The sequence below is a fragment of the Rhinatrema bivittatum genome, chromosome 7 (assembly GCF_901001135.1).
Source record: "Rhinatrema bivittatum chromosome 7, aRhiBiv1.1, whole genome shotgun sequence".
Taxonomy (NCBI): Eukaryota; Metazoa; Chordata; class Amphibia; order Gymnophiona; family Rhinatrematidae; genus Rhinatrema; species Rhinatrema bivittatum.
The window spans coordinates 254,447,397-254,473,549 of NC_042621.1; the positions used below are offsets into that span (position 1 = coordinate 254,447,397).

At 46.4% G+C, this 26,153-nt stretch overlaps 1 protein-coding gene across 3 annotated transcripts in view; it reads right to left on the reverse strand.

The window, feature by feature from the left end:
• ALDH18A1 (aldehyde dehydrogenase 18 family member A1) overlaps positions 1–20,201 on the reverse strand; it is an 83,905-nt gene extending 63,704 nt beyond the window's left edge. The window contains exons 1-7 of one of the 3 annotated variants that reach the window (XM_029610056.1): positions 19,968–20,201; positions 18,198–18,265; positions 10,412–10,526; positions 9,622–9,845; positions 5,976–6,125; positions 5,714–5,818; positions 3,221–3,373 (exon numbers count right to left, since the gene is read on the reverse strand). In XM_029610056.1, the coding sequence (XP_029465916.1) occupies positions 3,221–3,373; positions 5,714–5,818; positions 5,976–6,125; positions 9,622–9,845; positions 10,412–10,499 (720 nt within the window). In that variant the 5' untranslated portion in view covers positions 10,500–10,526; positions 18,198–18,265; positions 19,968–20,201. Of the gene's footprint in view, positions 1–3,214; positions 3,374–5,713; positions 5,819–5,975; positions 6,126–9,621; positions 9,846–10,411; positions 10,527–18,197; positions 18,266–19,967 lie in introns of all 3 variants that reach the window. The other 2 variants (XM_029610054.1, XM_029610055.1) reach the window with 2 other exon arrangements.
• Between the last annotated feature and the right edge of the window lie 5,952 nt (positions 20,202–26,153).

Here is a 26,153-nt window from a genome sequence, read left to right on the forward strand (position 1 = left end):
CTCTAGCTTCCTGTCCTGAAGGTCCCTCAGCGCTGTGCCCCTTGTGACTGGGATGGTAGTGCGTTTGGTGACCACCGAGACTGTGGAATCAACCGTCGGGACCTTGAGTAGTTCAAGAAAATCCTCAGGCAGAGGGTATAGCTTCTCCATGGCTCTACTAACCTTGAGGGTGGCTTTGGGCGAATCCCATTCCCTAGACAACTGGAGGAACGTGGGATGGGTAGGAAAGGCCCTCGCTGGCGGACAGAACCCAGCCAGCACAGGATCCCCTTCTTCACCAGGGGTTTGGGACCTGGTGGGTCCAGAGTAGAGATGTGAATCTGAACCGGTTTGGATTCCGGTTCAGATTCATATTGTGGTTTTTTTTTTCGTCCGGCCCGATCGTGGTTTTGTTTAAATCGGCTGCGCCCGAGCCGATAAACAAAAAACCCACCCCTTTAAAACTAACCTCTTAGCTTCCCCCACCCTCCCGACCCCCCCCCCCCAAAAAACATTTTACAGGTATCCGTGCCATGGCACGGATACCCTGTCACATGGTAAGGGCAAAGGGCAAAGGGCCATCGGCGCCATCTTGATTAGTGGCAGCCGACAGCGGGAGATCGCTCCCGGGACCCCCACTGGACCACCAGGTACCTGTAAAATGTTTTTTGGGGGGGGTTTTAGGGGTTATTTTTGTGTGCCGTTTTTCCCACCCTCCCCCAAAACGATAAGAGAACCCCCACGAATATCGTGGGGGTTTTCCTATCGTTTTGGTGGAGCCCCCAATTTGACGATATTTTCAGTCTGAAGCCCGATTCACATCCCTAGTCCAGAGGGGCATCAATGTCCAGCTCCTGCAGGATATGTGGAATCAGGGTTTCCAGCTTGTCCCTTTGGAAAATGTGTAGGACCCGAGGGTCATCTCCTTCCATCTGAGCCACAAGGAGAGGATTTATCCATGGCCGGGTCTGGGACCGGGTCCCCCTCTTCCACAGGGGGGGGGGGGTACCCCCTCGGCAGCCCAGGTGGATCCTGGGATGCGCCTGCAGCTCCCCCCTCCCTGCTGGTTTGCTCCCTGAGGTGCTCCCCTAGGGAGAGGATCCGCTCGTGCCAGCTTGGGGGGGGGGGGGGGGTGGTCCAGGGTGAGATCCAGTGGCTGGGACATCCTGGCTAAATATGCATCAATAGCACAAAATACGGTGGGCCCGGTGGAGTTCTGGTTGAGGAATCCCGACTGAAGAGACTGATCCAGAGGTGGTACTGGTGCCAGAGCAGAAATGGGGCCTCCGCTTCTTCCTCTGAGGAGCCGGAGTCCATCGGGTCCTGATTCAAAATGGCCACCGTTCCTGTGCTCAGCGGGATCGGGGCCTGCCGCTGTCCGCCGCGGCGGTCCTGAGACGTCCGGTGGCTGCGAGCTGCCCTCCCCGCTGGGGAGGCAGCTCGTGCAAACTCCCTCCTGGGAGAACCAGGACCTGGGCCTGCCACATGAGGTGCATGCAGACGCTCTCGGCATGTCGCGGGAGGAGGAGGAGGAAAGTGCAGGAAAATCAAACACTGGCAGTTCGGCAAATTTCTGCTCCGGACCCAGAAAGCTGCTCCAAGCACCCCACCGACCCAATTCCTCACAATACCCGCTGAGGAATGTGACCTCACGGCAGGCGGCGGCAGAGGGAGGAGGGGGAGAGGTTGAAACCTCCAACTTACACCCCAGTGGCTCGGCGCAATGGATAAATAAGTCTGAAAATAAGAAATTATAAGCATTTACCCTGGCTAACTACCCGATAGAGGTAGAAAAGCAGAAACATAACCGGAGTGAAAGAAAGGAAAAACGTCTGTCAGCAAGTGCTCAGTGGAGAGCCAGGATTCTTTGGCTCTTTTTTTTTTTTTGTATTAGGAAACTTGATCCCTCTGAAAACTCAAAGATTAAAGTAAAAGATGAGAAAAGATACACTAAGACAGTGTACTGGGGAACAGATGTTCCCCTGCTCCTATCTGCTGGAGTCAGAAAGATACTAAGAGGGATAGTGGGTATGCTGGTTTATATGGTAGCACCCTCAGAAGTTTGTCTGACTCCATCTGCTGGACGGGGGACATAACCCACCGTCTGGGCTGATCCGGGTACATACAGAGAACACTGGATAGCCAGATAAGTAGGACTTATCCAGCTATCTAGTCTGCTGAAAATCAGTAGCCGCCAGCTATCTGGGTAAGTCACTTATCTTGCCATGTTTTAGCCAACCAGTTTGTGGGCAGAAATGGCCCACAAACGGTTGGCTAAAACGGTGGCCACAAACGGTGGCCAGCTAAGTTAGATCAGCCATAGAGCTGATCTAACTTAGCTGGCCAAGTAGCCTCTTGATTGCATATATTCAGTGACAGTCATGCTGCTGAATTCCCTTGTAACTTAGCTGGATATATACCATCAGGCTAATTTACTTACCTGGCCAATGCTGAATATCAGGCTCTCTAAATTTAGAGGGTGAGTTAAAAAAAATAAATACATTTTAGGTCTTTAAAATGTTACAGTGGGACCTGTGTTTCCAATGCTATGGAACAGAGATCTCAGCCACTGTATGACATTCTAATGCTCTTCATCCACTTGCTTATCTCTTTCAAGTGTTTTGTACAGGCAGACTGACAGAGGAAGGACCACTGAAATAAGAGGCTATTTAAGGTAGCATTCATTGGCTGCAACAGCGTTCAGAGCCGAAGACCTGCAAACTATTGATACCACTGCAGAAGGGTGATTTCTGGTGGGGTCCAGTGCCACTCAGAGCAGAGCTATACTGATTTATGATGGATTCCACCCCACACACTTTCAAATACATTTTGCCAAAAAAAAAAATTAAATCTGTCATGGTCAATAAAAATCCTCAGTTTAGCAACCATTACTTAGCTGCACACACAGTAAATTCCAACTGTGTCAAAGTTCTCTCTTTTCCCCCAGTCCCCTCTTTATTCAACTATTCTGTCTAGCTAGTCAGAGAACCATCACCATTTACCTCAAGGCTCTCTCAGAAGAGACTTCGACTTCCACACAACTTGCTTCATTAGCTCACAAGCACTCCCTACTCTTGCCATCACCCTTACATTACCTACTGTTAATTATGCATTAGCCATGGTTTTCTCAAACAGGTCTCTTCAGGGATTGCAGCCAGGTTACTCACAGCAATAGCCATGCATTACTGCCAAGCAGCTCTAGAACAGCCTCCACCCACTGGAATACTATACCCACATTTACCCCCTGCAGATCACTATTGGGCTCAGGAGGTGGAACCACGGCATCGTTTGTGTTGATAATTGGCACAATGTTCATCCGCAGCAGCTCATGCAGTGTGCCATTCAAATTCCGCCTCTTCTGCTCATCATGAAAATCCAAGTTCGTAACTAAAATCTGGAAAAGAAGTTTGAGAAGGAGGCATTTTGGTTACTTGTGGCCTCATCTTTTGCATTCTACAATTCATTCTGAATGCATGTTTAGATTATGCTGGTGTCACTGCCAGGCACAAGAGCCAGTGCAGATGTTACAACCAGAAGAAAAGGTAAGAAGGGGAACCGCAGGTTCGTCTGCCTGCATCTGCTGGAGACATCCGAATACTGAAGGGATGCAGGGTAGGCTCTGTCCTGATACAGGATACCCTTTCAGTTTTGGTCTGGCTCCATCTGCTGGACAGGAGGCTCAACCCACAGTCTGGACTGATCCGGGTACGTACAGGGAATCTAGAATTGCTGTTACTTGTATAGTTCTCCCAAGGGGAGAGGGCTCCAAATGTGACGTCTGATATACAGGATTGGTAAAAGAACCAAGCAGGAAGTCAGCTAACTTGCAAGCCCTGTATCATAGCCAGAATGTTAGTGCACACAAGTTTATGCAGACAAAGCAGTGCTTCCAATTATTTTGCATAGCATCCAATTCTTCATTGGGTGAATGCATTAGTATGGCAGCTGCAATTCCCCCAGCAAACATGCAGAATGAGCAATTAATAAGATTGCTAACCACAGATGTCATGCTTTGTAACATTAAAAAGTGACAACTAGGCTAGGCACGAAGGGGAAAATTGAGGAGCAGCATCCTAAAAATAGATGTGAAGGACTGAAGGCAGGAGCAGACTGAAGACAAATGTCCATGGAATTGTGGGTAGGATGGGGAAAGAAGCAGAGGAACAATTTGTGCAAGCTGCGGATGTGACATACCAGAGGTATATGGGTTGATGGTAGAAGCATGGGGGTTAGAACAGCAATGCCTTACAGGCAGCTGGGGGGGGGGGGGGGGGGGGGGAAATGAAGGAGCATCAGAACGTTTGCAGGAGGAAATATATGTAACATAGTAACAGTAGACGGCAGAAAGATCAAAATGGGCTACCCAGTGAGTTTCTTATGGAAGTAACTTCCCCTTTTGTGCAGGTTACCTCCAAGCCCATTTGTATCATATTTACACATGGCAGATCATGCACATTAAAAAAGGCTCAAAGCTTTGCCTTTGAAACACTGAAAAGTCAAATAATTTGTACACCTTAGAACCATGTATCTCTCACACACACACTCATATATACACTATACACTCATATACATACACTGACTCCAGAGGCCATCAGGACCATCCTATCTGAATCCAATATTGAATTGTAAGCTATCCTGTTATGATCAGACTTAATTATTCCATGTATGGTTAAGATTGTGGGATCCCCAGGACAGGTTTGGGAAACAGTCAGTCACATTTTCAAGATATGCAAATTTATCTCATGCATGTTCACTGAATATCATGGAGATTCAGTATCTCATGTATATTCATTGTGGATATCCTGAAAAAAAATTTACTGTCTGTGGTATCTCCAGGACAAGTTTGGGAAACCCTGAATTTCAGTCAACTCAAAGCATTCTTAGAATTATAAGAATAGAGAAGAAGGACTTAGTTTTCAGTTTTGCCTGGAATTTCAATGAGATGACAAAAAAAACAAAAAACAACTTATAAGGGGGGGGGGGGGGGGGGAGGGAAAAAAAGACTGCAAGTGTCATTTTTCCACTAATTTTTCTCTCACACTGAAATCACATTGAAAACAGATTTAATCCAATAGAAACCAGAGGTGCACAGTGCCAGCCAAATACTATACAAACTGGCACAGTCTGGTCTAATGAAGACAAAGGGGTAGATTTTCAAAGGGATACGCGTGTACCCCCCGAAAACCTACCCCAAACCCCCCCTGCACGCGCTGAGCCTATTTTGCATAGGCTCGGCGGCGCGCTCAAGCCCCAGGACGCGCGCAAGTCCTGGGGCTTGCATGGAGGGGCGTGCCGGGGGCGGCGCCACGGGCATTGCCGCACCCTCCGGAACAGCCCCCAGGTCGGGTGATGGCGCGCCAGCAGCCCGCTGGCACGCGCAGATTTACATCTGCCTCCGGCAGGTGTAAATCCGGCGATAAAGGTAGGGGAAGGGAGGGGGAAGGCGAAAAAGTTCCCTCCGAGGCCGCTCCGATTTCAGAGCGGCCTCGGAGGGAACGGAGGCAGGCTGCGCGGCTCTGCACGCACAGGCTGCCCAAAAATAGGCAGCCTTGCGCGCGCCGATCCCGGATTTTAATGGATACGCGCGTATCTATTGAAATCCTGCGTACTCTTGTTCGCGCCTGGTGAGCGAACAAAAGTACGCGCTCGCACAAAATTATAAAATCTACCCCAGCATGAAAAGCAGGAAGATGGGCAAAAGTGTGAAGAACCTGAATATTTATTTTTTTTTTACCTGGGCTGCACAAATACTGTACTGGGTAAACATGGCCTCATAGAGAGCCATTAGTCCGCTCTGCCCAGCCGCTGCACAGGCCCGTGCTTCTAGGACTGGAATAGCCTAAAAAAAATAAGATAAGGGGTGGGGAAGAAAGGAATGAGACCAGAGTACATCTTTCATCAAGCCTTCAATAGCAACCAAAACCTATATTCTACCCAATCATCCAAACGCTAAAAGACAAGTAAACACAGACCGATGTGACTTGAAAGATACTCACCATGTCCTTCAGCTGGTTTTGGCCTGAATGCAGAGCTTGCCTCACACTTTGGGAAAGCAGAATCTCATGACGCAGTCGCTGTTTACCAAAAGCCACAGCACCGCTAGTGACTATCATCATCTCCCTTCCCTGATTCTGCAGCATGGAAACCTGAGGGAGGAGGCATAACGAGCAATAAATGCCCACCATCCTGAATTTTCAGACACTGTGCCGAACCAAAATAAAAGTTTGGGTTTTTTGTTAAAACAAGCTTAAGACTTCATTTCTAAAATGGATATGAATAATGCACACAGCCTTTCAAACGTCCTTAAGTACTTGATGCAGCAAAACTATTGCCCCCAATATGGGTAGATCTCTTCCCCCCCCTTCACACTGTTCTGACTTAGGGTCAGAGTCAAAGTGTTTGCTACCAATTTCTATGGAAAGACTCTTGGCACCCAAATTCCATAAAATATTTAATCAAGAGTGCTGTCGGGAGCCTTAAGTTTCAGCACCTTTTAATTAGTAAAAGGTCAAAGAGGTCATATGCTTGTAACTGGGCTTTAAAAAAAACCACAAACAAAAAAACAGACAGGGAGGAATGCTGACTGCAGAACCTTCATCTGCTAGTTGTAAGCTGGACTTGCTGGGGAAAAAATTCTTAAAACCTTTTTAAAAAATTCTTAAAAGGGTTAAACTATTAGTGGCTGTTTGTCTAGTATTTTTTTTTTTAAGAGTTAAGAACTGCGTGTGCTTAGAAATAGGACTTTGGGTTAATTTCATGAGCTATTATAAGTTGCTATTTGTTTGCCAGTATTAAGGATTAGGCACGTTTAGAGACAATAGTCTGAGCTAAATTGTGAGCTTGCATAAATTAGCATTTATTAGCAGGCATTAGAATTGCTAAGGTGACTTACTTACTCTGAAAAGGCGAGAGTGCAGGTTCCTGGGCAACTAGTCACTAGTTTGATGCCTTATGCTCTCATGCAGAGCCATGTGTCTCCAGGACTGTGTGCCCAGGAGGGAAGAGTTAAGACTGCTTTATAGTGGGAGATTCGACCATTAGAAATATAGCTGCTTGCCTGGTGGATGCGAGGATCGCTTGGTAACTTGCCTCCCTGGTTTGAAGGTAGCAGACCTCAAAGCACCACTTAGATAAGATTTTAGAGTGCTGTGGTACATGTGGGTACCAATGACCTAGGATGGTGCAGGAGAGATTTTGGAGGCTAAAAACTTAGGCAGGAAACAAATTCACAATCTTAGGGTTGCTTTCTCAGAAATGAAACCCGTACCACACACGCAGGATCCCAAAGCCAGGCTGTGCTCCAGAGTCTCAATACGTAGAAAAGGCAATGGTGCAGGGAAGGAGGTTTTAGATTAGGAACCATTCTGGGGAAGAGGGAGCCTATGACATCAAGATGGGCTCCACCTTAACCAGGGTGGAAGCAAGCTGCTGGGGCTAACCTTTAAAAGAGCAAAGAGAACAGCTTTTAAACTAGATGGGGGAGCACGAGAGCAAAGTTATGCATCCTGAGATTTCAATAAATACTAAGGTAGCGCAGGTGCCATTAAGGCAAGAGCAGACATTCCAAATTAGCCATCAACTGATAAGCAGATAGGGTATAAGGTGCAATAGACAACAGGATCAACTCTTTCCAAGTGTGATCAATATATTCTTATCCAGACAAAATGTTTCAGGCCAGTAAGAGTGACCAATCAGTTGAAATTATGTTAGATTGAGTCCACAAAAAAAAAAAAATAAAAAAATAAGTGCACAAGATAAGCAGTGTTTCTCTCAAAAAAAACACAAAACATGGCCACCAAGAATTGAAGTATGGCAAGACCAAGTACCATGGCTGAATGAATGGCTCACTTTACATACTCTCTCAGGATATGAAATACTACATGTATATGCAAGATAGTGATTCTTTAAGTATGCTGCATGGCTTAGATTTAATGAAACTTAAGAGCTAGATGAACAATGTTATAGAATCATGGTCAGTGATTTAAAAAAATAAAAAAAAAAACACCTCAAGTTCAAAGAATGTTTTTGAAATTAAATGAATGCTGAAATGAAATGAGCTTCTGTTTTGTTTTTTTTACTTAAAGCATAAATGGACTCTGGAATTCATTGTCAGAGGATATGCTAAATGTTACTGCAGCTGGGTTTAAAAAAAATTTTTTTTAACAAGTTCCTGGAAGAAAAAAAACACAAAAAAAAAGTCTAGAAGCCATTAAGAGGTATACTTTATTGGGGAAATCCACTTATCTGAGGGATAAGCAGGGCATAATCTATCCATCTTTTAGGATCCTGCCAGGTACTTGTGACCTAAATTGGCCACTGTTGGAAACAGGATACTGGGTTGAATGACCTTTGGTCTGACCCAGTATACCAAGTCTTGCATTCTTATGATCATTCATATCTTTTCACTCTCTCAAATGTTATCCTAAGTAGTTTAGATTCCCTGGAAGCACAGCAACTGAAAAAGACTATTGCTGCAAAAAATCATGCTCCCATTCATCCAGTCATGACTGGGCACACTACATCTCCAAATCCCACCAGCCATCAATAGGGGCCTCATACTTCAGAGTTAGGGGAAGAAAAAAAAAAAAAAAAAGAAGAGGCGAGACTTTAGGTTTTACAGACCAGCTTAAACCTATATATAAAAAAAACATGGAAGGAGCTGAAGGACACTAATGTGATTTAATCTACAAGACCAACCCATGAGCAATAAAAAAAAAAACCAAACAAACTTTATATCAACCTGGTATTGCTGCAATAATCTTACTTCTATATTTTATTGGTTTAAAATCTCTAGCCTGCCACACCTGTCGATTGCTGTGAACTCTTAGGAAAAGTCAAGCACTAAGCATATATCATGGAGCCTTCCATTTCCATAATCAGTCTATAGGAAGAAAGATAAGTTGTGCTCTAACATTAAAATATTCCCAATAAGTTTCCTGTAATAGTAAGGTTCCAAAGTTGATGTTTTCCCCCCGTTTGCTATCAGCCTGCAAGCTCAAGAAAAAACTAACACTATTTTTACTCAAGCCCTTACTTGCAAAAAGCCATTAGTTTCCTTATACTAAATATTTTAGTTACAGATTGTTAGATTTTTTTTTGTTGCAGGGCAATGGTGCCTCTTCCAGAGTCAAAACCTCATTCTGTATAGGGGTACCAACTGACTCTAGATTTTCAGGCTGATCCAGTCCTGGATTTACCTCATTGCATGCAGGGAATTGTAGTTCTGATTTCCCTATTGCAGTTATTAGAAAAGTTATTAGAAAAGGCTATCAATCCCTACATGCAGTGAGGTATAGCCAGGATTTGATCAACCTGTCCTGAAGGTCTGGAGCCAGTTGGCAACCCTATTCTGTATCACCTGATCTAATTCTACACAACTAGCTCCATAGCAGCACTACAATGCCAAAGATCTGCTTTTAGTGCTTCTGGACACTAGGGTCTGGCTGCCTAACAGAGGAGATCCATTTAGCTCTTAAAGAAAGCATGGTGACACACAAAGCTTGGGTGAGCACACAGGGCTCCCAATACAGTATTTCATGTTAGTCTGGCCAAAAGAGGTAGGAAGCTTTTTCTCAATATGGGTTTGGTATGGGCTGGTGGAAACAATATAAACAAAAAATAAATAAATAAATAAAAAGTTACCTGCTCCACAATAGATGCCAGGCGTCCAAGGGCCAGGCCACATTCATCCCCTCGAGTTACAACAGCACTACCCAGTTTAACCACAATTCGCTTGGCATGCTTCAGCTCACTGCGGAGGGCAAAGGACTTGCCATGAGAACGAATGAGGGGCATTGTGATAAATGGAATGTTGCTCCAGTGCCGGACTGATGCACGCGTGTACGCTGGACTTTCAACAGGAACATCTAGGGTGAAAAAGAGCAATGTAGAAGCTGAAAGTTACATGGAAGACAAGGAAAAGCATCAGAAAGACTGATAAGAGGTAAGGAAGTGAGACAAAAGGACTGACTGACAAAAGAAACACCTGGGGTGCACGCATGGTCTTAAAGCAGCATCCAAGGTGCTGCTTTGTATTAGGTTGAGGCATAGTGCTGCAACAGTGTTATGGAACGTGCAGATCCAGTTTTGATTCCTGTTTCTACTACTCACTGACCCTGAGCAGCTCGCTTAACCACCATGATCTTGTTACTAAAATTTCAAGTCCTGTGTACTAGCCAAATTAAATGACAACTTAGAATTTGTAACTGTTTCATCTTACATAAAAGGAGTTTATTATATTCTAGTATTTCCAAATCAAAAAAAGTTTTCAAACTTTTAAAAAATATATACATGACAAACTAAACTACTACTAGTTAGGAGCTCAGCTTTGACCATACCTCCAGTTCTAGCAAGAACAGCAAGCTACTTTAATGCACCTGAACAGGTAAAGAAGCATTAGAGCCACAAAGAGCCAAAAATCACAAATACCTACACTGTACAAAGGCAGTGGATCGCACCCGTGAGAGGAGGCACCGACCAGGAAAAAGGAAGCAGGATCTCCAGGCCACTTTATGTAACATGTTGAGGTATTAGAGGATCAAGGATAGCTGCAATATAAAACACAAAAAGCTATCATTACCATCATTTTCCAGCAGCAGTTGTCGAGATGTTATGACATCTTTACATCAGCCATTAGGTCCATGAAATGAGAGATTACTACTTACCTGAATTTTATATAGACAAATGGATTATGCACCTCTACCAGCAAATGGAGATGAAGCAAAGCTGCCATCACAGTATATATACCCCTGCAGTGACATTAGCCCACCAGCATTCTCTGCAAAAGCCAACTGTGGACAGACTAACAAAACTTGATAACAGATAACCATGCCAGCACCCAGTCAACAGGAAACACTGAGCTCAGACAAAGACTATATTAACACTAGGCTAGGGACTATCACTTATCAGAAACCCCTGGAAACACACAGCCAAGCATGACAAAGTGCAACCCGCTGGCAGTCAATGGTGGGAAGGTGGATCCAGAACAAGTGGGATGTACCAAAGCTACTCCTGAACAGGGCAGGAGGTTGCCTCTGGTCCAGTCAAAACCACATGTGCAAAGGCTGCAACCTCCAAGTAATACCTGAAAAAGGAGGGAGGACCACGTCACAGCTTGGCAAATGTCAACGGGAGACAGAACATTGTGCCAATTATCAACACAAACGATGCCGTGGTTCCACCTCCTAAGCCCAATAGTGATCTGCAGGGGGTAAATGTGGGGATAAATCGCAGCCTGCATCTGTCAAAGGTGGCTGCTGGCTCCATCACTGCCCTGGAATTCACACCAGATTCATAGACCTCCTGAGAGAGAAGTAAACAGGAGCAAGTCACCAGGGAACAAGAAGCTAGCTGCAAAGTTATTGCTATTGCTTCAAATACTTGCTTAAAGATGACCTCAATCCTCCTATTGTGTGCATCCTTCAAGGCCCCTGCTCCCTCTAAGGGAATAGTTGTCTGCTTGGTGGTGGCAGACAAGCACATCCACTTTCAGAATGGAGAAATTACTTACCTGATAATTTCGTTTTCCTTAGTGTAGACAGATGGACTCAGGACCAACGGTTTATGTGTTCCCCTGCTAGCAGATGGGGACAGAGTCAGGTTTCAAAGCAGACATCACCCTAGATAAACCCCTGCAGTGACCTCACCATTCAATATTCTCTTCAAAAGATTGTGGACATAAAATTGAAAAAGTTGAATACAATGTAATAACTTGATTAAAACTGGTGACTAACTGTACTCAACCAAACAAGTGCTGAATCCCAACAATACCAGAGATGCCCAGATCTAGGGATAGGGTGATGGCTTGCCCGTAACCTCTTTCAGATCGAGATTCATGTGTGATTTCTTGGCACTGTTCATGAGTAGCCGTGGGCGGGATGCTGAGTCCATCTGTCTACACTAAGGAAAATGAAATTATCAGGTAAGTAATTTCTCCATTTCTTAGCGTGTAGCTAGAGGGACTCAGGACCAATGGGATATACAAAAGCTACTCCCAAATGCGGTGGGAGGCTGAACATGGTCCAGTTAGTACCACCCTATCAAAGGCTATGTCTTCTCGGGCTTGGACATCCAGGCAATAGAACCTGGAGAAGGTGAGCACAGACGACCAGGTCACTGCTCAGCAGATGTCCATGGAAGACAGTAGCTTAGCTTCCGCCCAAGATATTGCCTGGGCCCTAGTGGAATGAGCTTTAACCTGAAGGGGTAAAGGCTTCCCTGCCTCTACATACACTCCAATGATTACTTTCTTGATCCAGCAAGCTATGGTAGCTCGAAGCTGCTTCACCTAGTTTCCTTCCACTGTGAAGGAGTAATCCATCCTGCGCACCGGTTCTGTACATTCTAGATACCGTACTAACAGCCTACTGACATTTAAGTGGCACAGGAGGTGGTAGTCTTCAGAGTCCTTGCATCTATCTATGGACGGTAATGACATGGACTGGTTCAGGAGAAACTCCTTCTTGCCAAAGGTAGTCTGGGAAGGGATGGTGTGAAGCTATAAAACATTCTTGGAGTCAGAGGAACAGCTCCTGACACAACAGTGCCTGTAGTTCAGAGATGCAATGAGCCAAGTATAGCACCACCAAGAATACAGTCTTCAGTGTCAACAGGTGTAGAGAGAGTGCGCAGCAGCCGAAAGAAAGGCCCTAAGAAGTCAATACTAGACCACCCATAGTTAGCCCCATAGGGGGCAGGCCACTTTAAGGGTGGTCAGAGGTGTTTAACTCCTTTTAGGAAATAGGCCAAGTCTAGATGTGTTGACAAGCGGGCTCCATTCACCTCTCCGCTGAAACAGGAGAGAGCCACCACCTGTCCAAACCAGTTCCTCTTTCTGGTTGTCTGCTCTGAAAGGACTGAGACCATCCCGAGGGCAGAGATATGTCTGAAATGACAAGTTTCTGTAAGGCCGGAAGTGTTGGGAGCCCCTAGCCCAACCTGTCATGGGCAAGGGGTACCGTGATTTCTTTCTTATCTTCTGGTAGCAGAGGCACTGGAGCTTCACCCCACTTACTGGCTAGCTTTTCCAATTCACTTCCAAATAGAAGGGATCTCTTAAAGGGCATCTTTGTGAGGTTTGCCTTAGAAGTCGCATCTGCTGACCAATTTCACAGCCATAGCTGTCTTCTGGCCACCACAGAGGCTACTCCTCTGGCCGAGGTATGCACTAGGTCAGAGATTGCATCCGCTAGAAGGCCAGCAAGGGCTCCATCGCCTCTCTGAGATGCACCCCTGAGCTATCTGGCTCTCTCAAGAGAAGCAGACACAAATGAGCCACCAGGGCACAACAGAAAGTGATCTGCAGTGTCATTGCTGTTGTGTCAAAGGCTTAAGGATGGACTCCAACCACCTATCGTATGCATCCTTCAAGGTTGCTCCTCCCTCTACTGGGATAGTTTGCTTCGAGACAGTGCAGACCAGGGCATCCACTTTGGGGAAACTTGGGCACTCTTTGGCCACCGGGTTCAGAGGGTACAAGGCCTCCAAGGCCAAACCTCCTTTAAAACTGGCTTCTGGGGCACCCCACTCCAGGGTCAATCAACTCCTGGATGGCTTCCAGCATCAAGAAATAGCAAGAGGTTTTCCATAGAGACACCAGAATGGGATTCCTCTTTGGTTCTGACATTGGGAGTTCCCAGTACAGATCCTGAGTCTTCAGGGTATGGGAGACCAGGGTCAGCAATTCATCTGTGGAAAAACCATAGCATGGTCCGGTATGGCTCCAGGCCGGGGGGGGGGGGGGGGGGGACGGACGGACGGACAGGATTTCCCCATCCTCTAATGAGTCTGCATCCCGATCATCGTCTGTGGTGTCTGGGTCCCTGTCAGGGATACCCTTGAGGTGAGGCTTGTCCTGAGGCATGCTGATAGGGCTGGGAGGACGAGGCCTTCCCAGCCAGGGCTCAGACCAGTCAGGGGCAGCAGCTGACTACACCTGAACACAGACTTGAAGGCCCTGAAAGAATTCCTCCCAAGAAAAAGGTCACCAAGTCCATACCTAGCCCAGAAGGAACTGGGGTAGGGGCTGCTAACTGCCCTCTCCCGGGGAGGACGCAGCCCCAGGAATGTACAGATCTGCAATGCTACCAGATAAGGTTGTGGCCAGCTCTGGCCTTCTTCATAGTGCTGACACAGGAAGGATTCTAGGTCAGACTGTGCAGCCCTAATATGGCAAGCAGCACAAAGGGAGTGTCGCTTGTGCTTCTTTGTTGTCAGAGCCATAGTTAACTAGCTTGGGTGTTCAGCCACTTAGCACCTGAGCTGAAGCGTGCACAAAGCCACCCTGATGTGCTTAAGTGTAAGCATCCAGTTGTGCGCAAATGTATGCACGCAGTAATGTGCACAACAGGGCTGGCCCGCACTGTGTGTACCAAACGGTCAATGGAGAAAATGGTGCTGCACCAAAGCGCATGCAAGATGGTGCTGCCACGGCCTGCCTTGTGGAGTGGCCACAGAGTCTGAAGCAGGGTCATCTCATCAAGGGGTTGCTCAACCCGCTCGTAAAGCCCCCTTCCCTTGTCCTAATGGGATCGGGAATGTTGCCTGTACAGCACACTGAGCAAGGAGACCAGAGGAAAGACTTGCAGAAGCCCTTTCACATCTCTGAATTGGAGGAGTTCTTTACTTATGTGGGCTCAATGCTTACCGGCTGAGTACAGAGACTGTCTCTGGCTGCAGGGGGGGGGGGGGGGGGGGGGGGGGGGGGAGGGGAGGGCTTAAGCAGTCACCACCACACAGCTTCCTGAACACAGTTGATTGACCAGGTAATCCTGAAAAGGACAGTCTAACGTGCAAACACACCACCACAGTCTACCACTTGGCACACAGTGATAAGCCTAAGAGCAGGGCCTAGCCCAAAAAGGCTGCTCAACCAGACTGCCCACATCCCCTAAACTCCCTCAGAGGCAGGAACGAACGTCAGATCAGTGCACCAAGCAAGGGTACCAGAGGAAAGAAGAATCCCTACAAAAAGCCTTCCTTTTTGTTTTATCTGATCGCAGCCCATCCTAGCAGAGTACAGAATGACTTTGGTTGCAGGTGAAAAGGCATATACCATCACTGCTGGGCTCGCAGCTGCTTGCTTTTCAGCTGTCTTTTACAGTTAAGTTCATCATGGCTGAAAACCAGCTACTGGACCAAGGCACTCACCTGAGGGAAAAATCCAATATACATCACCTCAGGAATTCTCAGCTGAGGGAGGTACTATATGGTATCACCACAGAAGAGTGGGGCAAGTTCTCTTTTCTCCTTCTGAAAGCTTTAAGCCATCTCCAGTAGGGAGATGCACGTCTACAATCTGCTGGAGACAGAATACTGGGGAGCTGATGTCACTGCAGGGGTATATAAACTGTGATGTCAGCTTTGCTCTGTCTCCATTTGCTGGTAGAGGTGCATAACCCATTTGTTCTGGATCCACCTGTCTAAACCCTATGAAATGGCTCATTTACTTTTGTCAATTTGTTAGATATGATTTTAATTGTGTGTGTTTATGTACTTCATAGCGATCTTTTTGGCTATGAGCATGGAAAACAAATCAAAAAAATGTAAGAATTATAGCATCCACACCACTAAAGTAATCTTAAAGTATACTTTGTGACAACACTTTATACTCTTGCAGCTGCTAAAATACATTCATGATATTGATCAAGATAATAGTGCCACAGGTTGCAAGCACATGCTCAGTCATTTTCATGACACCCAGAGAAACACTGGAAGCTAATGAACATGCTTGTACCCTTAGACTACTGCTTGTGAGTATCAGCCTGGTTACACAGACAGCACACAGGAGCATCTGTACAGAATATAAGCAGTCAACATGAGAGTACAAGGATCATGATCGCTTGCAGGTAACCAGACTGTACACATGAAGTGCCATTACCTCACCAGCACTAACCACCAAGCACACAAAAATCTATATATCTTCTCAAGAATCATCTCACCCTTATTTAAAATTCAGTACACTGCTTTATCATTTTACAACAGGAGCTGATAAACACATGTAACTGGTGAATTACACCACATTCTGTCCACACTACAGCTGAACTACAGAACAAATGGCCTCAAGACGCAAGAAAAGTAGTGATGTCATTACTATGCAACAGTGGGTTCTAAACTGCAGGACTATTAGTGGTGACCTTTCACTAGCTTTGCACATTTTAAAACTCAATATGATGTTAACACAAAGGGTTGAGCATGGGCCATTTCAGCCCTTTTGTGTGTCATTTACTATGTTATTATGACAAGTCCTCTAATCTTCCTACTGAAGTTCTGCACCCAGTCATTTGCTTATGGTTTTGGAGGTGGGCAGCGAAATGCTTTGCTTCAAACTCAATTACAGCAACTCCTGAAAGCTCCCAGACAGTTCATTTGCAACAGCCAGCCAAACAGTAGAGACTAAATGGCAAAGATTGCCCCCTGTCAAAGCACCAATCACAGTCTGCCTTAGTAGCTGATGAAACTTTCACCCAAACTTACAGCACAAGCTCCAGATGACAAAAAGGCAACAAACACCAAAAGCGTAAATACTAACGCTGCCCACCACAGGTGTTGTGAAGATTTTCCTAGCTACCAACCTCTGTGTGGAAGACTTTACATAATGATGATCAGTCACCTAAGCAAAGGTACTGGCATACTCCAAATATACAAGAGCAGCACTGCTAGTCACAGGCTCCAAAGCACAGAATTGTTTAGTCATACCCTAAAATAGATAAAGTTTTTAAACAAATGAAACATTTAACACTGGCAGACATCCAGAAACAAGGGACCCAAGCACTCAAGTGAACAGTGAGAATCAGGCTCCACTCTTAAACTGCCCAAGCATTCCAACAGACAGAAACTATGAGTGAGAATCTACCAGCACCAAGAGGAAAGAAGCAACAGAACATACAAAAAAAAAAAAAAAAGAGAAAAAACAGGAGACCTAGAAAACAAGAAAAAATTGGGATAAGAACAAATACAGTACAGTTACTCCAGCATCTTCAGGTAGATCAAACTTGATACAGGAATAGTTAAGGAGACGTGAACTTAAACCTAAAGGAGACACTGATAATTGCAGCAGTGGAGTATGGACAAGAAGGTTCACATCCGGCACATATTGGTAAAATAGATAAATGCAGCTTCTGTAAAAACTGGAAACAGTTACACATCTCACTGCTGGGTATGATGTGCTGTCAAACGCTTTGTATACAGAAAGGCATAACTTATTGGAAACTAAATACTGTAACACCACTGTACCAGGAAAACCCAGGTATCACAATCTTAACAGAACTGTAGAGCAAGACGTTGGGATCACCTGACATACTCCTATGTCAACCAATAAAACATTTGAAGATGGAGAAACAAGAACTATTATTAACAGAAGTGCCAGAACTAGATGACTATTCTGTGGACTATAAGGAGAGAGAGATCCTCAAATACTCAGGGATGCAATCAGAGACCAAGAAAAAGTGTCAGAAAGATACTGAAAGCATCCCAACCGGATTAGGCACCAATCTGAGTAAAAAGCTTCCACTTGTACCTCGATGTGTTGTACACACACATTACATCTTATGATTTCCTAAAGGAGGCTCTTAGGCAAAATGCAAGTCTTAAGTTTTCCTAGTGTTCACTACAGATAAGTCTGTGAAAAAAAATGAGATTGTATAGTTCTCCACAGCGTTTGAATAAACTGCCTCCTCACATCAGATTAGAGCTCAATTAAACACCATGGCTGCTTCTCTCAGACAACTAATAGGTCAGGGAAAGAAGTGAACAAAGCTCAAGGTGCCACTGGCAGGTCAGGGAAAGAAGTGAACAAAGCTCAAGGTCCACTGGCAAAGTATTTGTTAGTCATCTGTTTAGGATATTTGTATTCGTGGACTTGAGTGGAGGTATTGCCTAGTGGTTACAGTAGCAGACAGAGCTGGGGAAGCCAGGGATTAAAATCCCAAGGATGCTCCTTGTGAGTCACTTCAACCGCCATCTGCTTCACCTACCAAAAATAGATAAATTGGCTCATTGTCCTGTTCACAATTCTAAACTCTCTAGGGACAGGCAAATATGTATTATACCTAAAGGAGCAACCAATAAAGAGGCATTACCTAAACACAAAATCAATAACATTGTTATTGTTCACTGCTTTAGGAAACCTATGCTTGCTTGTAAAGACAAATAAGCTGTTTTAAATAAATATTAACAGCATAAACAATAAATCAGAGAAACTGAGATCATTCCCAACATACCTTGGTTTGGAAATTAACTCATTCCCACCAAGGTATGCACAAAGCAAATCACCTTTGGAGACACTGCCCTGAAGAAAAAGATGTAGAGACAGATCACATTTATTTCAATATACAGGGCCTTATATGATTTTAGTGCTTTTTTATACCAACATTCATGATACAAATCATATCTCAGTTTACAAGCAACAAAGGGTAATAACATTAACCAAAACATAGAAGGCAAAAGTTACAATAAAACAGGGGTACTGGAACTGGGGGGCGGGGGGGGGGGAAGAGGAGCCAATAGCAGAAGATAACTTGATAATTATAGCAAAAACAAATCTTTTACAAAATCTGTAAATGTTACAGCCATACTCTGATCCTTCACAATGCATTTGTGTTTTATTGTAATTTTTGTTCCTTGAATTAGGGATTTTTTTTAATGTCACATTGGTATGTTAGGGGGCTGGAGGGTTGGTTTTTTTTGTTTGCTTTTTTTTTTTTTTTTTTAAGACCTATGATTGTAACAGCCTCACATACACCATTGGCTTCTGGTTAAGAAACTGGTCCTGAGGTTTTTATTACTTGAAATTTCTACAATTGTGAAGGTTCTTTATTTTTGGAATTTGACATTGGTATGTTAACCATGTTGTGTCTATATTTATTCTTTGGGGTTTATTTATGGATGTTTCATTGCTCGCTACCCTGAACACTTGATTTCATACAAAATATAGATTCTTTCAAATACGCATGAAAACACAACACATCCCCAAACCCTTCAAGATACCTACTGGGATAGCCAGATTAGTTGGCACCTTTCGTTATACTCATGTCAAGTCAAATGTGGGCATTTTTGTTCCATATCATCTCACTAGAGACAGGATTAAGAGATACATTACCTCAGGCTTCACATTTAGCAGAGAATTTTAAAGCTTTTACAGCAGTTTTAGAGACATTTTAACAGAACTATTTTTAATCTGGGCAAGTCATTTTAAATTGTTTTGATGCTTATATTTTAGTTGTGTATTTTTTCATCTTTACTGAATTTGTGTGTATTTTTATCTTTAATAGTCATGATTTTGATAAGATTAATGTCTTAATTTTAAAATGTTATTTTGCTGATGTGTTATATTGTAAGTCACTTAGTACATTATGGTGTAAATGATTAATAAATACTAATAAGATAAAGTTATAGGGCAGTGCACATAAATTTCACAAAAGACAGACAAGAAGCTACCTCATTTTTCCCCCAATCACAGATACTATGAATCAAGTTTCTTTCACTATTGTCATCCATTACCCCTTTCACCCAGTCACTCTTCGGCATTCTATCACCACTACCCCCACCCTTGAATTTACTCCAAATCTGATTTATTCTCATTCATCCACCTAGACTACCAACAGATTGTAAATACGTCTTGAAATAAAACCCATCCCAGGCAACTATTCTTTGAAAAGCTCTCCTCCATTAAGCCAACATACACTGCCCTGCCAACTCTACCTTTCACGGAGATGTGCATAGTTGTCATTTATATCCCAGCATAACCCTCAAAATTAATCTCCGTACAAGAATAAGCAAGGTAAACAGCAGTGGAAAGTCACATTTATAATTGTCTGGCCAGCATAGGCAGCAGCAAGACCCCCTCAGCCCAGTATTCACACTATTCCCCAGCGACACTGCAGCCACTAGCCCAGCCGCTGACTCAGGCAAAATGTAACCAGCAATCCCACAGTGGCATGCACTAGCAACTATTTCCCAGCTTCAAGAACAAATCACACCCATCATTTCACCTGCTTTCTCTCCCACGGGTGCCACGCTCCAAATCCTCCCGGCTTCGGCGGCCCTTACGTGGCGCCGCTTCCTGGCCTTTTAATAGGCGTTCTCTCTCACGTCACCGGTCAGTTACAGACGCGTATTCCAGGCCGGCACTGCGCGCCTTGCGTTGCGGAGTTCACCTTCCTAGCCTAGCTGTTAAGTGAATAGAGGCTAGTGTCCCTAAGCACGCCGGGAGAGAACCCAAGAGCTACGCTTCTTACGCACTCGCCGGGTAAACCTCACCTCCTTGAGGCTTTGAGTTTGCGCAGATGTTCCTAGAATTCTCTTTGGTCTCCACGTGGCGAAATTCCGCTTTCAAGTACAGCTGGAGGCAGTGTTGACGGTTTAGCGACTTTCTGAACTCGATGGAGATTTTAGAAGTGTGAACGCGACAGAGACAGTTTAGCTGCAAATTTAGTGACTTTTTCACAGCTTGGGTTCCTTACTTATGGAGCATGTGTGGAAGCAGGAAAATGCAAGACGTGAGATCTCTTCTCGTTAGCGTGAGGTGCTCGCTAGTTCACCCGCCACAGCTCGTGACTCCTCAAACTAGGCTTCTTCAGTCTGTCTCTCTCTCAGTCGCCTGTGGAATCTGATGACATCAGGATCGAGCTTCCTTTGATGAAAGGAGAAAAAACAATCACAGCAAGGGAAAGCAAAAAAAAAAGTGAAACTGCAACTTTATTATCACTCTATCGGGCGGATACAGTAAAAACGTGTGGCCTGTGCGCACGCTCTCCCAGCGGGCGCACAGGCCACTCTCCTGTGCGTGCGATACAGTATCTTAATTTATTTAAATTAGGCCCGGTGGTAAAAAGAGGCGCTAGGGACACAGCACGTCCCTAGCGCCTCTTTTTTTGACGGAAGCGGCGGCTGTCAGCGAGTTTGATAGCCGACGCTCAATTTTGCCGGCGTCGGTTCTCGAGCCCGTTGACAGCCACGGGCTCGGAAACCGGACGCTGGCAAAATTGAGTGTCCGGTTTTCGACCCGACAGCCGCGGGCCCATTTAAAAAATTTTTTAAAATGTTTTACTTTTTTAAACTTTCGGAACCTCCAACTTAACATCGCCATGATATCAAGTCGGAGGGTGCACAGAAAAGCAGTTTTTACTGCTTTTCTGTGCACTTTCCCGGTGCCCGGAGAAATTAGCACCTACCTTTGGGTAGGCGCTAATTTCTGAAAGCAAAATGTGTGGCTTGGCTGCACATTTTGCTTTCTGAATCGCATGGGAATACCTAATAGGGCCATCAACATGCATTTGCATGTTGATGGCCCTATTAGGTTCGGGGGGGGATGCGTGTTTTGGACGCGCTATTACCCCTTACTGACAGGTCGATACTGTAACGTGCGGTTGAAGATTTCCCGTCTGTAACGTGCTGGGAGCGCACAATTCGGACGCGTAAGGCGATCCAGCGATACAGTCTCCAGTTTCTTAGTGCTTCTTAAAACAGACGCATAACCCTTTCCACACGCAGCATGTATATGATATGTAAATGAACGAATTAGCTGTATAATGAAGGAATTAGCTATTCCCCCTACGATACTGTGACGCGCGCTCAGATTATCTCGTTTGTAACCCGCTATTTTGCCACGGCCTTAACGTGTTAGTTTACCGCTACCCTCTACTTGGTGTTAGTGTGGTGTTCAAAAATTAAAACGGGAATAAAGTGTAAAAAATGGTGTAAAAAAAGTGTAAAAACATTGCTTACCTGCCCTGGCCCCGTCCGGTCTCCGGTGCAGCCCCAGTCCTGTCCCCTCCTCCCGAAGCAAAAAAACTCCCCAAAAACCGAAAAAGTAGCAAGGCTCGGGCCTGCTACGGTAGTCCCTTCTCCCTTCTCCTCTCCTCCCGATTTCGGCGCTCAAGGCCCCGTCCGGTCTCCGGTGCAGCCCCAGTCCTGTCCCCTCCTCCCGAAGCAAAAAAAAAAAAAAACCCGAAAAAGTAGCAAGGCTCGGGCCTGCTACTGTAGTCCCTTCTCCCTTCCTCCCGATTTCGGCGCTCAAGGCGGCCGGGTGGGCGTGCATTCATCCAGGCAGAGGGAGCCGGCGGCGAAAACGGCCTCCGGCTCCCTCTGCCTGGATGAATGCACGGCCCCCGCCGGCAGTGAATGAATGCCCTTGCGATTTCGGCGTGCGATTTCGGCGCTCAAGGCAGTCACATGCCGTGACGTCATGACGTCACGGCATGTGACTGCCTTGAGCGCCGAAATCGCACGGGCATTCATTCACTGCCGGTGGGGGCCGTGCATTCATCCAGGCCCCCGCCGGCAGGAAATGAATGCCCGTGAATGAATGCCTGGTGCTCAAGGCAGTCACATGTGACTGCCTTGAGCGCCGAAATCGCATGGGCATTCATTCACTGCCGGCGCGGGCCGTGCATTCATCCAGGCAGAGGGAGCTCCCTCTGCCTGGATGAATGCACGCCCACCCGGCCGCCTTGAGTGCCGAAATCGGGAGGAGAGGAGAAGGGACTACCGTAGCAGGCCCGAGCCTTGCTACTTTTTCGTTTTTTTTTGCTTCGGGGGGAGGGGACAGGACTGGGGCTGCACCGGAGACCGGACGGGGCCAGGGCAGGTAAGCGGGGGCTGGGGGAAAGTTTGCTGAGCATCGGGGGGAACATCTGGTACCTGTCATTTCAAATGTCATTTGAAATGACATTTGAAATAACAGATACCAGCGCGACCGTGAAGCGTTAGGCCTGCGAACCCAGGATACTGTATAGGCGCTCTATACAGTAAAATGGGTTGCGCGGGCCTAACGCTTGCCTAAGGCTTCGCAGCCGCGGCATGCATTTGCATGCAATTAGAAGAGAGTATCAAGCGCTAAGTGAAGAGAACTGTGCGTGCGGGGAGGAAGGGTGCGCCTGACACTGCCGCACTCTTTCTACCGCGGTCTTAGAGTATCGATCTGTGAATAAGGGGTAAAGCTAGCGCGTCCAAAATGCGTGTCCAAATGCTGTCGCACACTGTACTGTATCGGCCCATATGACAGACTGACAGCAACAGAAGAAAGCACACAAGATAAGGAGAAAGCAAAGTTGCTTATCTGTAACTGATGCTCTCCATGGACACCAGGAGAGCATCAGTTACAGGTAAGCAACTTTGCTTTCTCCATGGACAAGTTGGACAATACAGCCATACAAATGAGACTGTATATATAATGATATATAATTTTTTTTTAATATATATATAATTTTTTGACAGAATTAAAAAAAAAATGGGATTGTTTGATTAAAGGTATTATCTGTTCTTGATTGTGTATAAAAACAGTAACACCTGGTAGATGTGTAAAAAGCACTATTGTCATTTTACACATATTTTGTTGTTAGGATTAGTTATTAAATCCTGTGAAGCAGTCGTTTTCCTGACTTGGTTGAGCATTTTAGCTTGTGGTTGAGTCTGATTTACATGAATATGACAATAAGCTGTACACTGAGTGATTTACTGGATTATTCATCAAATCACGATAATTTCTGCATCGCAAATTGAATATTTCAATTTAAAATTTAAATTAAAAAAGGAGGATTTTGGGCAGGGTTTAGAATAATAAGGTGCCAGTATGTTGTGCGCCCGACCTGCGGAGGTCTACGGGCCAGTCCCCCACCTACCCCGGGACGTCTCATGGCAGCTGCGGCGTTTCTGAGGCCTAGTCAGGCCGGCAAACATCTTTGCGGCGTTCCCTCGGAGAGGGAGATGCCGCCGACGTCTGGGCTGGCCCCGCCCCTAAGCGCGTGCGCGCAGGGGCTCTGCTATTTGAAGGGACCAGCATGGGAAATCCCTGCTCTGCCTCGGGATGTGACGTCAGACGCTGCCAGTACTTAAACTGGCTTGACAAGCCTATCCTTGCCTTGCAACGAGGTTCACTCTTCTTAAGAGTTGCTAGTTGCTGTTCCTGACTCCAGCTTTCGTCCACTGGCTTCTGACTCCGGCTTTCGTCCACTGGTTCCTGACTCCGGATTTCGTCCAGGAGGTCTCGCCTAAGTCCAAGTGGCTCGGGTCCTCATGAGCTCCTCTCGGGGGGACCACGGGCTTCAGTGGTGAAATTCCAATTGGCCTCCTGGCGCCAGCTCTACTTTGCTCTATCCTCTGGTACCTGACCCACAGGAGACCGCTCGTAAGTCCAAGCAGCCCGGGTCCTCACGGGCTCCTCCTGGGGGGACCTCGGGTCTCCAGTGGTGAAGATCCTCCTGGTCTCCTGCCTGTGCTGCCTCCCGGCTTCGACACCCACTGTGTACCTTCCACAGTGCGTCATCATCTGTCCTAGTTGGCTCAAGGGTCCACGAATCCAACAGTTTGCAAGGCCATGGACCCGGTGGACATTGTGGGCTTAAAGGCCATCCCCGGAATTGCCCAGCGTCTGCAGCAATAGCAAGTCTGCCTTGATGCCCTGATGGTAACTGTAGAGAGACTGGCTAATCGTATGGATGGAGCGCCGGCACTCGTACCTCCTGCGCTAGTTGCTGCGGCTGATCCCAGACCGGCAACGCCCACACAACTGCCGGCACCTTCACAATACTCGGGAAGCAAAGAAGTGCCACGGATTCCTCAATCAGTGCTACATCCAATTCAACCTGCTGCCTTCCCAGTTTTCTACGGATCTGATAAAGACCAGTTATATTATCTCTTTGCTAGACGGGAAGCTCCTGGCCTGGGCCTCCGCTATGGGAGCGTAAAGACCCCATTCTTGGGAAACTGGAACAGTTTGTCTCAGCCTTTCGACATATCTTTGACGAGCCTTCTCGTAGACCCACTGCCACCACTGAGTTACTCCAACTATGCCAAGGCACTCGGTCTCTTGCCGAGTATGCGGTGGAATTCCGTACCTTGGCAGCCGAGCTAGACTGGAGGGACGACAGCCTCCATGGCATATTCTTGGAAGGTATCTCTTCACGACTCCAAGATGAGCTAGCTGCGAGGGACCTTCCAGATGACCTGAATAGCCTGATTGATCTGGCTGGGCGGGTTGACCGCCGAATCCAACGCCGCTTTCGTGAAGGGAAGTCCAGTTGTAAACCCAGTAACTCGGAGTCCACATTTCCCTGACCGGTACCCTCCTCCTCTACCTCTCCCGGAGACCAAGGCTTTGAGCCTATGCAATTGGGTCGAGGTCCGATCTCGCAGGAAGAGAGAAGACAGAGCTGCACTCAAGGCCTGTGCCTATATTGCGGCAGCAAGGGGCACGTCCTAGCTCAATGTTGTGAGCGGCCGGGAAACGCCAGAACCTAGGGATCATTGAGGAGCTGACCCTAGGTAATACAAGTTCCGCCTCCTCATGCACTGTACCTGTTACCCTCGTCTATCCCGGGGGTACTTTTGATATGCTGGCTTTGGTTGACTCTGGAGCGGGAGGGAATTTCATCCTCGCAGACCTCGTCCGGCAGTTGCAGATTGGGGTCCAACCCCGAATTCCTCCTATCCGAGTATCTTCTATTCACGGTATTCTCCTCTTGGGGAGTATTTCTACCTGCACCAAGCCCTTGATTCTTCGCACTGGTCTCCTACACGTGGAAGAAATCTCTTTCCTTATACTGGAGAGGTCAGTTCACCCTATCATCTTGTGTTATGAACCAGAGAGTGGACCCTTGTTCTGAGGTAGAGCTGCGCTGCCGAGAAGGAAGTAAACCCTCGTCGGTCTCTACCGTCAGATGGCGAGGCCTGTTGAAGATGTTGAGAGGACGACTTCATCCTGGAAGCTCGTGATCCCCCCAGGAGGAGCCCGTAGGGACACGGCCGCTGGGACTTAGGCGACTCCCTGAAGAATGAAGATGGTCTGGATGCAGGCGCCTCCTGCAGGTCATTGGTTCCAGACGGCTGGCGCCTCCTGCAGGTCTTGAGAAGTCCAGGAGTATAGCAGAAGAATAGTCCCAATCCAGTCCAAGGGTCGAAGTCCAGAGGAGGGTCGAAAGCCGGTCCAGGAGCAGACAGGAGAATGGTCCAAAGCCAATCCAGGAGCAGAGAAGGAGAAGGGTCCAGAGCCAGTCCAAGTCGATACCAGAATACACCACCACCAGTCCGAGGGTCAGGAGCCACAGAATCAGTCCAGTGAGGAGAAGAGCAGAAGCGGGGCAAGAAGCAGATCTGGAACACTAAACAGGAAACCAAGTACTGAGCCTCAATACCAAAGCAAGGTTTGGGAGTCAGACCTTGCCTTAAATACAGGAGCC